This window comes from Capra hircus, chromosome 18 (genome assembly GCF_001704415.2).
Source record: "Capra hircus breed San Clemente chromosome 18, ASM170441v1, whole genome shotgun sequence".
Lineage (NCBI taxonomy): Eukaryota > Metazoa > Chordata > Mammalia > Artiodactyla > Bovidae > Capra > Capra hircus.
This window is the reverse complement of record NC_030825.1, coordinates 13080016-13096191: the sequence shown is the minus strand read 5'-3', so window position 1 is coordinate 13096191 and position 16176 is coordinate 13080016. Positions and strand designations below refer to the sequence as shown.

General features: G+C 52.3%; 2 protein-coding genes across 3 annotated transcripts in view; both read left to right on the top strand.

Moving 5' to 3' along the window:
- The window catches only part of C18H16orf74 (chromosome 18 C16orf74 homolog), a 30180-nt gene extending 27018 nt beyond the window's left edge, over positions 1–3162 (top strand). For both annotated transcript variants that reach the window (XM_018061813.1, XM_018061814.1), the window contains 2 exons: positions 98–238; positions 2633–3162. In XM_018061813.1, the coding sequence (XP_017917302.1) occupies positions 98–238; positions 2633–2691 (200 nt within the window). In that variant the 3' untranslated portion in view covers positions 2692–3162. The remainder of the gene's footprint in view (positions 1–97; positions 239–2632) is intronic.
- Positions 9488–16176, top strand: part of GINS2 (GINS complex subunit 2) — a 40860-nt gene continuing 34171 nt past the window's right edge. Inside the window, exons 1-2 of the mRNA XM_018061811.1 lie at positions 9488–9716; positions 9938–10052. Coding sequence (XP_017917300.1) covers positions 9627–9716; positions 9938–10052 — 205 coding nt within the window. The 5' untranslated portion in view covers positions 9488–9626. The remainder of the gene's footprint in view (positions 9717–9937; positions 10053–16176) is intronic.

Sequence of the window (16176 nt, the reverse complement as noted above, 5' to 3'; positions counted from 1 at the left end):
CATGGCAACGGAGAAGGGCGGCGGGCAGTCCCCAGCGGCCACTGACGTCTGTCTCTCTGTCATGTGTGTGCGTGTGTGTTCCACGGCCTGCCCTCAGGCTTAAAAATGTGCGTCAGCAGTAGCGGCAGCCACGACGAGGCCCCCGTGCTGAGCGACAAGCACCTGGACGTCCCCAACATCATCATCACGCCGCCGACCCCCACAGGCGTGGCCCTGCCCAGGGACCCCCGAAGGGCAGGTGAGGCCGCTGCTGTCAGGCTGGGGGGCTGGGGTGGGTGTCTGCTCCTGTGCTTTATTAAAAATTTACACTTGGATCTGCACACACTCCACCATGGGCCTGTGTCCCTGGCACCAGCCTCAGCAAGTTGTGGTGTATGGAATAATTAGCTCCATAGCCTCTGCCGGCAGCTGGGTGAGTCATGGATGGGACCGCGTGGGCCTGCCAAGGTGGTAGACAGAGGTGCCTTCCCCTGTAGCTGAGGAACTGGGGCTCTGTCTTGTGGTTCAGTGGACAGGACAGGCTTGGAAACTTCCCCCTCCCACCCAGGCTGGGGCTGATCTCTGGGCCTTCCAGACACAGCTCACTGCAAGGAGCAGAGAGGGGATGGGGTGGTTCCCAGAGAGATGGTGAGAGGAAGGGGTCCAAACTACTGCCCCCTCCCCCGCAACCCCCAGTCCCTCTGTGAATACAGCTGGAGCTGGCGGAGGGGGGCCGTTTATTCACGAACAGGTTTATTGAATCAGGCCTGTTGCTGGGTGCGGAGGCTGCTGTTGTGAACAGTCATCATAAGTGATGATGGTGGTTGTTTTTCCTTGAGGCCTCATAGTAACTCTGAGTTAGGTCCAGTTCTTAGAGATACCGCCCTTATCTCTAATTTATAGTTGGGAAAACTGAGGTCCAGAGAGGGGCAGTGACTCCCCCAAGGACACACAGCAAGGTGAGAGAAGAGCCAGGTTTCAGAGGGCTTGCCGTGGGTAACCGAGGCCCAGGCCCTGCCGTGATACCCCCTTCCCTCTCGGAGCCTCAGTGGCCTCATCATCCCCATTCTACAGGTGGGTAAACTGAGTTTCCGAGAGGTTGTAACACTCGCTTTACAGCTGATACATCAGAGTTGGGACTCAGACCCAGGCCGTGAGATCTGGAGCTTGTTCTCTGCACGCCCTGACTTGATGCCCTCTTGGGGGCTACCATCATGGGCTACAGCTAGCACCTGGCTCATCCGGGGGACACAGGCCCACAGAGGCTGAGGAGGGGCTCATGAGAGAGTGGGTGGGGGTACTCAGGGAGACTTCTCCAGAAGTTCCCAGTCTGGGTGTCAGCTTGCCCGCCAGGGGGAGTGACCTGGAGAGCCTATCCAGCTGGGGCCAGACCCCATGCTGGTGCTAGGACTGGGCCAGGCACAGTGGGTCGCAGCCCCGTGTCACCCTCTCAGGTGCCTGGCACTGGGCTAAATGCTCGTCACACGTCTTAAGTGAATTCTCACCCCAACCCTCTGAGCTGTGAATACCGCCCTTATCTCTAATTTATAGTTGGGAAAACTGAGGTCCAGAGAGGGGCAGTGACTCCCTCAAGGACACACAGCAAGGTGAGAGAAGAGCCAGGTTTCAGAGAGCTCACCGTGGGTAACCGAGGCCCAGGCCCTGCCGTGATACCCCCTTCCCTCTCGGAGCCTCAGTGGCCTCATCTGTAAGATGGGATCATAACCACCTTCCCTGCTCCCAGAGCTAGTGTGAGCACAGGGGAGACTCACAGTTCCTCCTCAAGGTCTGTGGGGTGCAGGCCCGGAGCCCTGAGCACCCATGGGGTCCCAGTGCAGAGGGACTGCACAGGGGGCCCCTCGCGTCCTGTCTGGTGGCAGAGGTGAGGCCTGGCCTCCGCCTTTCCCCATTTAGAGAGGGAGCTGGAGGAGGAAGGGCGGAGCCCTTGGAGTCACAGAACCCTGCGTGTGGGAACAAGGCTCCAGCTCCCCCGTGTCACAGAGAGCAGCCGTGCCTTGGAGGCTGTGAGAGTTGGTGACGAGGAAGGTCAGGGCCCGAGCCCACAGCCCGCGTGGCACCTGTGTGGCCAGTCTCCTCACCAGCGACACGTTTAGGGCAGGGGGACAGCCTGGCGGGCCTGGGCGGCACGTCCAGTGGGGCTGCGGGCTCCCAGCGCTAAAAGATCCCCGGGGCTTCCCCCATAGCAAGGGATGGGTGAGAACCTCGCCCTGCCCTGACCACCCTGCTCGCTGGGGGTCACATCCCCTCTCAGGGCCTCACTTTCCCACCTGGAACTGGAGGGTGGGTGTGTTGACCTCCTGCCAAGCCTTGGGCATGCAGGCATCTCCAGGCAGGTGCTCAGAAGTGGCTGAGCCATGGGGTGTGTGGGTGAGGGGGGGGTGCAATCCCAGGGGCCTCAGCCTGAGATCTGGAGCAGCTTGGGGCTTGGGGTGGTCAGAGGACAAGGGGAGAGACAATGAGACCCGCGTCACTGGGGTTCCCTCTTCGAATCGGCTGACACCGCCGCCCTGCGTGCGCAGAGCTTGGGGGATACGATGAAGCAACATGCCCTGAGGCGCCGGCCCTGGAGCTCCTGGGGAAAGGGGCCTGGTTCAGGGGCCCATCCGGATGTGGACTCCCCTCTGTCTCCTAGTCTGGCTGGACGAGTCGGGGTCGTGCCCGGAGGATGGAGACCTTGACCCTGAGGCCTGAGACGGCGGCACAGGTCAGGGGTTTGCCTGCCCTGGCTCCTGCTCTGGCCGCCCTCCTCTCCGCGTGTCCAGGGCCCTGGGATGCTCTGCTGAGGACGCTGGCTGGGAGGACGCAGCGATTCCAGCGCTGGACCAGAGGCGTGGGGAGAGGAGTGAGCAGTCAGCCCCGCCTGCTTCCAGAGCGACACTGCCCAGGCCCCGTGGGGTGGACTGGACCTCCGACGCCTCCGCGTTCTCGCCGACCCCGGGCATGGTGACCGGTGCTGTCTGGGAGAGGCTCCCTTCTGGCCAGATGGGCTCCCAGCGCCCAGGGCCGTGCAGACGGGCACCCTGGAGGTGCACACACACACAAGGACTTCTTGCACAGGACTGGCTCCATTTTTTACAAGTTGTCTTAAAGGCATCAAAACTGTCCAGAAAGTGACTTATAAGTTCTTTTTTGCATTGTAAATAAAGATCCCCTGTAATGAGCTGCAGACTCTGCTCCTTGGGCAGGCAGAGGAGATGGATCACGTTCAGTACAGAGGTAGGTTTAAGAGAATTGCTTATCACGGAGGGGCTGGTCTGGCTGGTTATGGGCTTTCAGGTGGTCTTGGCCCCTCAGTTGGCCCTCCTCATTCTGTGGCCAGTAGCGCCCAGAGTGCATTCTCACTGCAGACACTCAGAGCACAGCTAGGCCCTGCAGGAACGTTCTCAGCTTCCACACGTGGAGCAAGCAAGCCACACAGACACACCCCACGTGGCTGAGCTGGGCAGTCACATGGCGCAGGAAGGGACAGACATGTCTATAATGGGAGGGAGTGACGGGCTGGGAATAACCGTCTAGTCTTCCGATATAGACGCTGTGGTTACCCCCATTTTACAGATGGGGCCCCTGGGAAACTTAGAGCCCAAGGTCGTCACAGAGTGAGAACTTGAACCCAGACCCTGCATTCTTACCATCCACACAAAGCTGCCACTCAGCAATATTTCTAGTTGATTGTCCCTTTCTCCCTGGATACTCGGCGCCCCTTATATCCCCCTGGAGGTGATGTGGACACTTTGCCCCAGTCCTTTCCCTCTGGGACCCAGGGGATGCTAGGTCCCAGGGCTGGGTGCTCACCCTGAGAGCTGGCTGTGTGCGCAGGCCAGGGGAGCCCACCCCCCATCTCCTGGGTACTGCTCAGAGGCCTCCAGCCCACTGTAACCCGCCGTGGCTAATGGGCATTTCACCCCAGGCTTGTAATGCCCATGGCAACAGCAAGAGGGCTGTGAGGTGGAGAGCAGGTGGAGGGCTGGCCAGAGGCTTTGCAGCCCTGGGGAGCCGGTTTGGCTTTCTCTCAGGGCCAGGTGAGTCCCCCTGGTCTCCTGCAGAAAGGTCTTGCAGTCCAAGGCACCCACACCAGTCCTGGGCTCTGGGCCTCTTGAATCTGAAGGGCTCATTCCTGTTAAAGCCAGCATGGAGCATGCACCCAGCTGAGTGGGGGGGACCCTTCCTGGTGACACCTGCCCCCCAAGCCACAAGAAACCCCGTGCAATGCTCACTGCTCCTGAGGCTCTGCCTTCAAGCTAGCTCTGTCTCCTCATGAGGAAGGGGCGAGGTGGGGGGTGTGATGGCAGGGGGCAGGGCACCCCACTGCAGCCCCCCAGCATTCCTTCTTAGGAGCGTGAGAAAGAATAGGGGGAGTGGATGCCAGCAAGGGTGTCGGCCAGACCCTGTGCTGTGCTGTGTGACCTTGGAAAGCTGTTCAACTCCTCTGAATCTTGTCTTCACCTGTGAAGTGAGAGCACGACCTCCCACGTGGTGAGCCCTCATGCGTTAAGGAAAACCATCTCCGTACAACGCCCACATAGTACCTGGCGTGGAGCAGATAGTCAGTAAATGGGGGTCATGATCACGCAGGGCACCTACCTCCCTGGGCCTCCGTTTGCTCATGTGGGGAGTGGGCACAATGCAGCGGGGACCTGAGGAGTCTGGAGGGGTGAGTGTGGGGCGGGCGGTGGGAGCGGGCCACCTGGGACCGGGCCACCTGGGACCACATCCCTGGGTGTGACAGAGCCCCGTGTGTGGGCACGAGGGCAGGGTTCCACTCCAAAACGCCTGAGGGCCTCCTCCGCTGCAGGAGCTGCTGGTCTGGGGCCTCTCCAGGACGCCTGGTGGTACCCCTCACCCACTAGGGATGGGAGTTAGCAGATATATTCCCCACCTCCCTTGTTCTTCTTCCTGGTGCTGGTGAGGGGACTCTGAGACCTGTGCTTTGTGAAGGTGCTGTCAGCGGGGAGCTGGTTCAAAGGCAGATGCCCTTTGTTAGGGGAGGTCTGGGCTGGGCCTACTGTTGTGTCTCTAACCAGCTCCCTGGGGGCAGTGCTGGTACTGTGAGGAGCCAGGCTTCCCTGGGAGCCCCAGGCTGGTGGGGAGCCGGGTGGCATGAGGGTGGTCTGAGCCCCAAGGGGCCAGCAGTAGAAACCTGCTCCTTAACCTGAACTGGCCCTGGAGATCTCCCGCCTTCCTGGAGCATCCCGGGAGGGCCTTGTGAATAAACCGCTTCCACCTGAAGCCTTCCTTGGGGCCTGGCGCCCAGCCTGCCGCGTCCACCCCCATGCTTCCTTTGTCAGATGGGCAACCTGGAGCGAGTTACTTTGCTTCTCTGAGCCCCTGCATCGGACTTCCCTGGTGGACCAGTGGTTACGACTCCCCCTTCCAATGCAGGGGAGGTGGGTTTGACCCCTGGTTGGGGAACTAGGTCCCACATGCTGTGGGGCACAGCCAAAAGTTAAAACAAATTATTAACTGATCGACTCTGAGCCTCAGCTTCCTCCATCTTCAAAAGAAGGTGGTAACCAGGTTGTTGGGAAGATGAAACAGATGACCGTACGCACGGAACCTAGAATGTTAGCGATTATGCTGATGTTTGCAAAGCTGTGTTCGAGGCGATCCACCAGGCGAAGTCTGTGGTTGCAACCTTGTGAGCAGGTTGTTGGGTTTTCCGTGGACTTGACCCTTCATGAAAGGTCAGGCATGCTATATTGGTCAGGGAGAGGGGTTACATCTTTGGGGTTGATCTAGAATGACAATTTTTGTCTGAGCCCAAGACATGGCTCCCTGATTCTTATTTCTTGAGTCTGTTCTTCTTTAAATACATTCCCAAGGGAAATGGTTACTAATGGCTTACAGTTTATTTTCCATTTATTTTTAATGCTAAAGCCACACATACTAATTAAAACCAGCAACAAAATAAGCTTCGTAAGTGGCTTCCCACAAAGTGTGTGTGGAGGGGTTGGTGTGTGGAGGGCAGAGGTCACGGTCAGTGTCGGCCTAGGAGGAATGAATAGCTCTGGTTGCCCACGAAGCCCATTACCCCTAACCCCATGTGTCCCAGCTATGTTCCTAGGCTCCAAAAGGCAAAGCAGCGATCGCGTCCTCGACGTGGGATTCATGCTGTATGCCTCCAGGAGGGGAGGCTGGGAGGGGAGAAAAGTGTGAAAACAGATGGAAATGTAATTTTTTAATGACAGCAGCAGATGGCAAAAAGACACAAGAGTGTATTCGCACCGTGTCGGAGGCATTTGAGAGCTCCCACCCGGCTCAGCCGTGATGTGTGCCCTGCGGCTCGCGGGCTGGCTCCCCTGCCAGACTCCGGTGGCCTGCAAGCAGCAGGGAGGGACTCGCAGGCCCAGCGGTGGCGATGAGGGGGACACTGCTGGGCTGTGCGGAGCCACAGGCAGCTGGGAAAGACCAGTGGCCACTGGGTGGGGTCCAGAGGCTTCCCCGGGCCAGGCTTTCTGGAACCCTGCAGGCAGTCCATGGGCTCTGGTTTCAGACTGTCCCTCCTCTTGGTCCCCTGGGCTGTTGCCCTAGGTGCCATCACCAGCGCTCAGCTAGACATCCGCTCCCAGCCTTCAGGTGATTCTCCTGGTGTTGGACTGGGTCCCATCCCTACTCTGCCCCCCTGGAGCTCTCTTTCTGTAAACTGCTCATCCATTCACAGCACTCCCTGACCTGCATCTCTCACCCAGTCCACTCAGGATCTGGTCAGGTTCTGGGGAGCAGCTTACACAGAGGCCCTGGAGAACCGGAGCTGTCTGTCTTTCCTGCTTCACTCACTACCGCACTCAGCAGGGAGAAGGACACCTTGAGGGCTGTCGTGAGCAGAGCCAGCCCTGCCGCCGGGCGTAGGAACCACGGCTGTCTGCACAGCTGGGCCAGACGCATCTGAGAATTTCACCTACATCAGTCATTCCCTCCCCGCCTCCCGAGGGCTCTAGGAGGTGAAGGTCGGAAGAGGCACCAGTTGGAGCAGCTGGGCCCCACCAGTGGAATTCGCCAGTGGCCAGAAACAGCAGGGGAGCCAGGCCTGCAGGGGTCATGCTATCACCCCTGCCTCGAGACCTTAGAGGGGCCCAGGTAGTGAAGCAGTCTTTGTCCTTGGCGGGTACCATCCCAAGGCCCCTTTCAGCTGGGGTGAGGGAAGAGAGAGTTTCAGGAGGAGGTGTTTTTCCGCTCTGCATGTCCCTTCTGCTTCCATGACTGTAATTCTAGCCACCTCCCTAGCTGGGAGATGCCACCCGCAGCAAGTCGCTGCTTCCCCACCATTCCCCACGGACCACGGGAGAGCGGTGGACGTCTGGGTGGTTTCCACCTTTTGGCTGTTGTGAATCCTGCCGCTTTAACAAGGTCCCCCTAAGGACCTTGTCCAATACTTGTTTGTCCAGTATTTGTCCAATACATGTCCAATACTTTGGCCACCAGATGCGAAAAACTGACTCACTTGAAAAGACCCTGATGCTGGGACAGATTGAAGGTGGGAGAAGGGGACAACAGAGGATGAAATGGTTGGATGGCATCACTGACTCAATGGACATGAATTTGAGTAAACTCTGAGAGTTGGTGATGGACAGGGAGGCCTGGCGTGCTGTAGTCCATGGGGTCGCAAAGAGTCACTGAGTGACTGAACTGAACTGAAGGACCTTGGTGTCTACTCCAGTTTGAGGCTCCCAGACACCTCCATCTTGTAGTGTGGAAGGCCGCACCTGCTTTGTCTCGTTCTGCCTAAAGCCCTGTGAGATAAGCAGCGGCAAGTCCCCACGCTCCCAAAAAGGACGCCAGGATTCTGGGCTCTGCCAGCACTCATGATCCCCCCAAGGCCTCTTTGAACCTTAGCTCTCCCACCAGCTCTTTTCCTTTGTGCGTTTACAGTCTGCGGAAATCAGGGAGGGAAGCCTCTCCAACTTTGAAAGGCAAATATTTGCCAGTCAAGGAAACATTGCCCCATCAATCAAAACCCAGACAAGTTGGCACACACTCTCTGCAGATGCTTGAGGGAGCTTCTATTTTAGGAGGGGCCATGTGGCCTGCCACCCCCCTCTTCTTCAAATACCCTGGGGACTCCTTCCCCTCCTACTTCTTTTGCAGATGAAAATACAGATGTTCAGAGTGGTCACTTGCTCTCGGTTACACAGCATTCCCGAGGGATCTTTTATTTTCTTGGAAAGTATTTGTCTTCGTAAATGACACAATGAAGGAAATCTCCAGGCTAGTCATGATAATTTCCTACGCAGATAAACAACAAACCGCTTTCCAGGCCATGTGAATGGGCAGAACTGGATGATGGCTTTATTTCATCTTCCCAACAACCTGACATGGGGCAGTTTTCTGGATGGTTAGACAGGAAAGTGTGTGGTTTTGTGGCGTGAGGGAGCTTTCCTGAAGGGATCTAGAACCCTGAAATACTCCTGTCACATATGCTTTTTCTTGGAGCCTAAAGCTAATGCTGTCAAGTTCAGCATCACCCTCCCCCCACCCCAGTCCTCCTCTAGCTGCTTCACCTCAGGCGGAAGCTCTCCTGGCTTATCATCACCCCACTGGAATCCCCCTGACCCTGGTTAGAGGTCAGTCCTCTATCCTCACTCAGACCACTGAATCAGAAGTCTGCAGAAGCGTGCACGTCAACACTGGGCATCTCTGGGGGAAGGGTGAGGGAGGGTAGGGAAGGGATGCTGCCAGAGGAGGGCATGAGAACCACGGCTGCAATGGTTCACGTGAACCCACTCTACAGAGGGCACCCGGAAGGACCGACAGTTAAGAGCCGAACTCACTGATACCTATTTGCAAACTCGCCCCTTCACAGGTTTCACCTGCGGAGCCTGTAAAAGTGCAGGTTGTGAGCCTTTCCTTCAGCAGTTTCTGAACTGGAATATGTGGGTGCGATGAAGGAATCTGCATTTTTATAGATGTTACCCCGCGTACAGGGAGGCCAGAAGATTGTGAACTTAAAGGAAATAACGCCTTCCCTCACTCTGCTTGGGTGGGTGGGTGGGGGTACCGCGTTTGTGTAGCCAGGTTTCACCGTTACCAATTACATGCTTTAACTCCTGGCTCCGAAGGGGGCGACGGAGGATGAGATGGTTGGGTGGCATCACCGCCTCGATGGACATGAGTTTGAGCAAGCTGGGGGAGATGGTGATGGACAGGGAAGTCTGGCGCGCTGCAGTCCAAGGGGTTGCAGAGTCGGACACGACTGAGCGACTGAACAACTCCCGGCCCCGAAGCCCACCCAGCCCCAGTTTGACTCGCGGTGTGGGAGGGCAGGCGCCAGGGGCTCGTGAAGGGACGCCGAGGGCGGTCCTAGGTGCAGGTGAGCCGGAGGCTGCAGGTGAGCGGCGCACGGGAGGGGCGAGACCGGGACACGGGGGAGGGCGGGGCCTGCCGCCAGGGGGCGGGATCCGCTCCGCAGTCACGTTCAAGATGGCCAATCCTCGGGCTCGTAACAGTCACTCTCCCCGCCTTCCACCTCCCCACGTAGAGCGCCGTCTTCCTATAGGCAGGCCAGGGCTCCTTCCGGCCAGGGGGCGGGCTCTACGCGGTGGCGGGAAAGCGGCGGACACTGCGGTGTTTTCTCGGAAGCTGAGAGATCTGAGGCGGCGGCGGCGAGTCCTGGGTCGGCCGGTGGCTACGCCATGGACGCAGCGGAGGTGGAGTTTCTGGCCGAGAAGGAGCTGGTCACCATCATCCCAAACTTCAGCCTGGACAAGATCTACCTCATCGGGGTGAGAACCGCCCGGCCCCCGGCTCGCTCTGGTGGGCTCCCGCTCCCGGCGGGCTGGGTTGTCGGGGCTCAGGGCCCGCAGGTGTAGTCGGGCTGAGCTGGGCAACCGGTGCAGGGGGGTGGCGGGGCGCGGGGCTGGCCGAGACCGCGCAGGGCGTCAGCTCGCGGACTGCGGAGGTCCAAGCCCTGCATTTGTGAGTGACGGGGTGTGCGTGTTTGCAGGGCGACCTGGGGCCTTTCAACCCCGGCCTACCGGTGCGGGTACCTCTGTGGCTGGCAGTCAACCTGAAGCAGAGACAGAAGTGTCGGCTGCTCCCGCCCGAGTGGATGGACGTGGGTGAGGACGCGGAGGGGGCCCCGCGAGCGGTTGGGAGGCGGGGTGCCGTTTGGGGCGTGTGTACCAACGGTAGTTCAGGTTTTCACTGTAATATTCTTTCCACTCTCTTTATTTAAAAATTTTTTAAAATTTTCTTTTTATTTGTTTAGCTGCGCTAGGTCTTAGTTGCAGGCATTCGGGGTCTTTTAGTTGTGATTTGGGAGATCTAGTTCTTTGACCAGGGATTGAACCTGGGCCCCTTTCAGTGCGGGGTGGGGGGGGTGGGGAGCGAGTCTTAGTCATTAGACCACCAGGGAGGTCCCTGATTTTTCTTTTATATTGGAGTATTAGTTGAATAACAACGTTGGGTTAGTTCTTGGTGTGCAGCAAGGTGATTCAGGTGTATGTGCACGTGTCCACTCTTTTTTGAAATTCTACATCTTGGTTATTAGAGAATATTGAGCAGAGTTCCATGTGCTATACAGTAGGTGCTTGTTGGTTATCCATTTTAAATCTAGCAGGACACATTCCTGTAGCACCCAGAACTGTGCTCAAGGTTATGCGGCATCCTGAATGGGAGGGGAGTTTGGGGGAGAATGGATATACGTATGTGGATGGCTGAGTCCCTTTGCTGTTCACCTGAAACTGTCACAACATTGTTTGTTAATTGGCTATACCTCAATACAAAACGGGGCTTCCCAGGTGGCTCAGTAGGTGAGAATCCACCTGCAGTGCAGGAGTCGCAGGGGATGTGGGTTTGATCCCTGGGTGGGAAAGATCTCTGGAGGAGGGCATGGCCACCCACTCCAGTATTCGTGCCTGGAGAATCCCCTTGGACAGAGGAGCCTGTCGGCCTGTTGTCCATAGGGTTGCAAAGAGTTGGACACGACTGAAGCAACTGAGCACACACACATGCAATGCAAAATAATAAATAAATGTAATAGTGTGTGTGTCTCAGTCCCAAACTCCCAAGGTATCCCTCCCCTCCACTTTTCCCCTTTCCTAACTCCGGGTTTATTTTCTAAGCCTGAGTCTGTTTCTGTTTTGTAAATAAGTTCATTTGTATCATTTTTTTTTAGATCCCCATATAAGGCATATCATAGGGGGAACCTAAAAACTGTGTATCACCTATATGATACAGATATTTTCTCCTATATTGTATGGGTGGTTTTTTCACATTCTTCCTAGTGTCCTTTGACACACAGTGATTAAAATTTTAATGAAGTGCTGTTTATCAACTCTTCTGTTGCTTGTGCTTTTAGTATTTGTCTTTTTCTGTCTGGTTTACGTCACTTAGCATGATGATAGTCAGGTCCACCCGTGTTGCTGCAAGGGACATTATTTCATTCTTTTTAATGGCTGGGTGATACTCCAGTGTGTGTGTGTGTGTGTGTGTGTGTATATACACACCACATCTGTTTATTCATCTGTCTGTGGCCATTTGCATTGCTTCCATGTCTGGGCTATTGTAAACAGGGCTGCAGTGAACATTGGGGTGCATGTGTTTATTTATTTATTTTTGGCTGCACTGTGCAGTATATGGGATCTTAGTTCCCTGACTAGGGATAGAACCCAAGCCCCCTGCACTGAAAGCTCTGAGTCTTAGCCACTGGACTTCTAGGGAAGTGCCACTTGTATCTTTGTTTTTTTTTTTTTTTAATTTCAGATAGCTCTTTTTTTTGGTTTGTTTTTAACATGTTTAGTTTTTTATGTATTTATTTTTGGCTGTGTCAGGGGCTTTTCTGATAGCTCAGTTGTTAAAGAATCCGCCTACAATGCAGGAGACCCTGGTTCGATTCCCAGGTTAGGAAGATCCACTGGAGAAAGGAAGGGTTACCCACTCCAGTATTTTAGGGCTTCCCTTGTGGCTCAGCTGGTAAAGAATCAGCCTGCAATGTGGGGGACCTGGGTTCTATCCCTGGGTTGGGAAGGTCCCCTGGAGAATGGAAAGGCTATCCACTGCAGTATTCTGGCCTGGAGAATTCCGGGGATAGTCCATGGGGTCGCAAAGAGAAACGACTGAGCGACACTCACTTACTCACTCACTCTTCTGGCTGTGCTGGGTCTTCACTGCTGCACAGGCCTTTGTCTGGTCGTGGTGAGCGGGGGCTGCTCTCTAGTTTCGGTGCCCCGGCTTCTCCCGTTGCTGAGATCAGCCGCTGCTGTTCACGAGCTCTAGAGCACAGGCTCAGCAGTTGTGGTGCACAGGCTTAGTTGCTCTGCAGCATGTGGGATATTCCCAGACCAGGGATTGAATCCACGTCTCCCGCCTTAGCAGGCAGATTCTCTACCACTGAGTCACCAGGGAAGCCCTCAGCTTGTACCTTTCTTTTTTTTTTTAGTTTGCATTTTTTTCCTCTTATATTTTTAAATTATTTTATTTTTAATTGAAAGATAATTGCTTCACAATATTGGTTTGATTTCTGCCATACATCAACATAATTTAGCCAGAGTGATTTAAGTCAGAGAGAGAAAAACAAATCTCTTTACCACATGTATATGGAATCCAGAAAGATGGTATTGATAAACCGATTGCAGGGCAGCAGTGGAGATGCAGACATAGAAAACAGCTTGTATCTTTTTGAACTGGGTGTTTTTCCAGGTAGAGGCCAAGTGGTGGAATTGCAGAATCATGGTAATTCTTTTTCAGTTTTCTGAGGACCCTCTATACTGTTCTTCGTAGTGGCTCCACCAGTTTACGTTCCCACCCTCAGCATTTATTGTTTGCAGTTTTTTAAAAAAAAACATTTTATTGTAACTTCTGTTTCAGGAAAGTATGTGAATGGCTTCTTGGCTAAGTCTTGTCCACCTCTTGCAACCCCATGGCCTGTAGCCCGCCAGGCTCTTCTGTCCATGGGATTTCCTAGACAAGAATACCGGAGTGGGTTGCCATTTACTTCTCCAGGGGATCTGCCTGACCCAGGGATGGAACTCAGGTCTCCTGCATTGCAGGCAGATTCTTTACTGACTGAGGCACCGGGAAGCCCCTATTTGTAGATTTTTTTTTTTTAATGTATTTTCTTGTCCGTGCTGCATGTCATGTGGAATCTTAGTTCCCTGACCAACCAGGGATCTAACCCATGCCACTTGCCTTGGAAACCTGGAGTCTTAACCACTGGACCTCTAGGAAAGTCCTTATTTTTTGTAGAATTTTTGATGATCACCATTCTGATTGGTGTGGGGCGATATCTGATTGTAGGTTTTTGTGTTTTTTTTAAGAACTTTATTTTTTCATTGTGTTTATTTTTTGACTGTCCCGGATCTTCTTTGCTGCGCGGCTTTTCTCTAGTTGCGGCAAGCTGGGGCTCTTCTTTCATTCTGGTGTGCAGGCTTCTCTTGTTGCAGAGCACAGACTCTAGGGCACTTGGGCTTCAGTGGTTGAGTCTCGTGGGCCCAGTAGTCGTGATTTTCAGGCTCTAGAGCGCAGGCTCAATATTGTGAAGCACGGGCTTAGTTACTCCAAGGCACGTGGGAGTCTTCTTGGACCAGGAATCAAACTGGTGTCTCCTGCATTGGCAGGCAGATTCTTTTCCACTGAGCCACCAGGGAAGCCCTCATTGTAGTTTTGATTGGATTTCTCTAATAACTAGTGGTATTGACATGTACCTCTTAGTAGACATCTGTATGTCATCTTTGGAGAAAAGTCTTTCTAGGTCTCCTGCCTATGTTTTGATTGGGTGTTTGTTTTTTTTTTTTCATATTGAGATGCATGAGCTCTTTGCAAAATTTGGAGATTGATCTTTTAACATGTCCCATTCTGTGGGTTGTCTTTTGTTTATGGTTTACTTTGCCGTGCAAAAGCTTTTGAGTTTAATGAGGTCCTTTTTGTTTTTGACTTTATGTTAGAGTATAGTTGATTAGCAATGTTGTGTAGTTTCAGGTGAACAGCAAAGTGATTCAGTTAAACATATACGTGTATCTACCCTTTTTAAATTTCTTTTCTCATTTAGGCTATTAGACTATTGAGCAGAGTTCATTGTTGGTTAGGTCATGTTGGTTATCTATTTTATTTATTTTTAACTTTTTCTTTGGTATTGGGGTATAATTGATTAATAACATTATGATGTTACAGGTAGACAGCAAAGTGACTTAGCCATCCGTATATATGTATCCATTCTCCCCCAGATGCCCCTCTCATTCAGAATACCACATAACATTGAGTGGAGTTCCATAAACTATAGGGTAGGTCCTTGTTGGTTATCTGTTTTGAATATACCAGAGTGTGCATGTCTATTCCAAACTACTATTCTTTCCCCCTGGCAACCATAAGTTCTTTCTCTGTGAGTCTCTTTCTGTTTTGTAGGTTGGTTTGTATCATTTCTTTTTAGAGTCCACGTATATGGAATGTCATACGATATTTCTCTTCTGACTTACTTCACTCACTATGACAATTTCTAGGTCCATCCATGTTGCTACATATGACATGATTTCATTCTTTTTAATGGCAGAGTAATATTCCTAGTATATATGTAACATTTCTTTATCCATTCCTCTCTCTGGACATTTAGGTTGCTTCCGTGTCTTGACTGCTGTAAACAATGCTGCAATGAACATTGGGATGCATGCATCCTTTAGGATCATGTTTTTCTCTGGATATATGCCCAGGAGTGGAATTGCAGGGTCACATTAAGATAGCTCTGTTTTTTAAGGAACCTCCATACTGTTCTCCAGAGTGGCTGCACCAATTTACACTCCCACCAACAGTGTTGGAGAGTTCCCTTCTCTCCACACCCTCTACGGCGTTTATTGTGTGTGCGCTTTTTGATGGTAGCTATTCTGGCTGCTGTGAGGTGGTATTTCATTGTAGTTTTGATTTGCATTTCTCTAATAATCAGCAATGTTAAACATTTTTTAAGTGCGTTTTGGCCATCTGTCTTCTTTGGAGAAATGTCTATTTAGGTCTTCTGCCCATTAGTTGATTGGGTTGTTTTAATGCTGTTAAGCATCCTGAGCTTTTGTAAATTTGGAGACTAATCCCGTGTTGGTCACATCATTTGCAGACATCTCCCATTCTGTGGGTTGTCTTTTTTTGTTTTTATTTTACATTGGAGTGTAGTTGATTAACAGTGTTGTATTATTTTCAGGTGTACAGAAAAGTAATTCAGTTATACATATACATGTATTTTCTCTCTTTCAAATTCTTTTTTCATTTAAGCTGTTGGAGATTGTTGAGAGTTCCCTGTGCTCTACAGTAGGTCCTTATTGGTTATCTGTTTTAAACATTTTAGTGTGTATATGTCAATCCCAAGCTCTCAATTCATCCCTTCCCTCTACCTTTTTCCACTGGTAATGCTAAGTTTGTTTTTAAGTCTGTGACTGTTTCTGTTTTGTAAATAAGTGTATTTGCATATTTTTCAATTCTGCATATAAGTGACATTATGTGATACTTGCCTTTCTCTGTGTGGCTTACCTCACTTAGTATGATAATCTTCAGGCGTATCCATGTTACTGCAAGTGGCATTATTTCATTCTTTTCCATGGCTGAGTAATATTCCAGTGTATATATGTAGCATATCTTCTTTATGAATATCTGTTGATAGACATTTAGGTTTCTTCCTTGTCTCAGCTATTGTAAGCAGCACTGCTGTGAACATAGGTGTGCATGTATCTTTTTAAATTATAGCTTTGTCCAAATATATGCCTAGGAGTGGGATTGCTGGATCATATGGTAACTCTGTTTTTAGTTTTTTAAGGAACTTCCATACTGTTCTCCATAGTGACTGTTGTTCAGTAGCTAAGTCATGTCTGACTCTTTGCGACCCCATGGACTGCAGCACACCAGGCTACTCTGTCCACTATCTCCCAGAGTTTATTCAACTTTATGTACATTGGGTTGATATGCTATCTAACCATCTCATCTTCTTCTGCCCCTTCTTTTGCCTTCAGTCTTTCCCAGCATCAGGGTCTTTTCCAAGGGGTCAACTCTTTGCATCAGGTGGCCAAAGTATTGGAAATTCAGCATCAGGACTTTGAGTGAAAGTTCAGGGTTGATTTCCTCTGGAATTGGCTGGTCTGGTCTGGTGGTCCAATGAACTCTTGAGTCTCAGCACCATGGTTTGTCCCCACCAGCGGTGTAGGAGGGTTCCCTTTTCTCCACACCCTCTCCAGCATTTACTGTTTGTAAACTTTTTGATGATGGCCATTC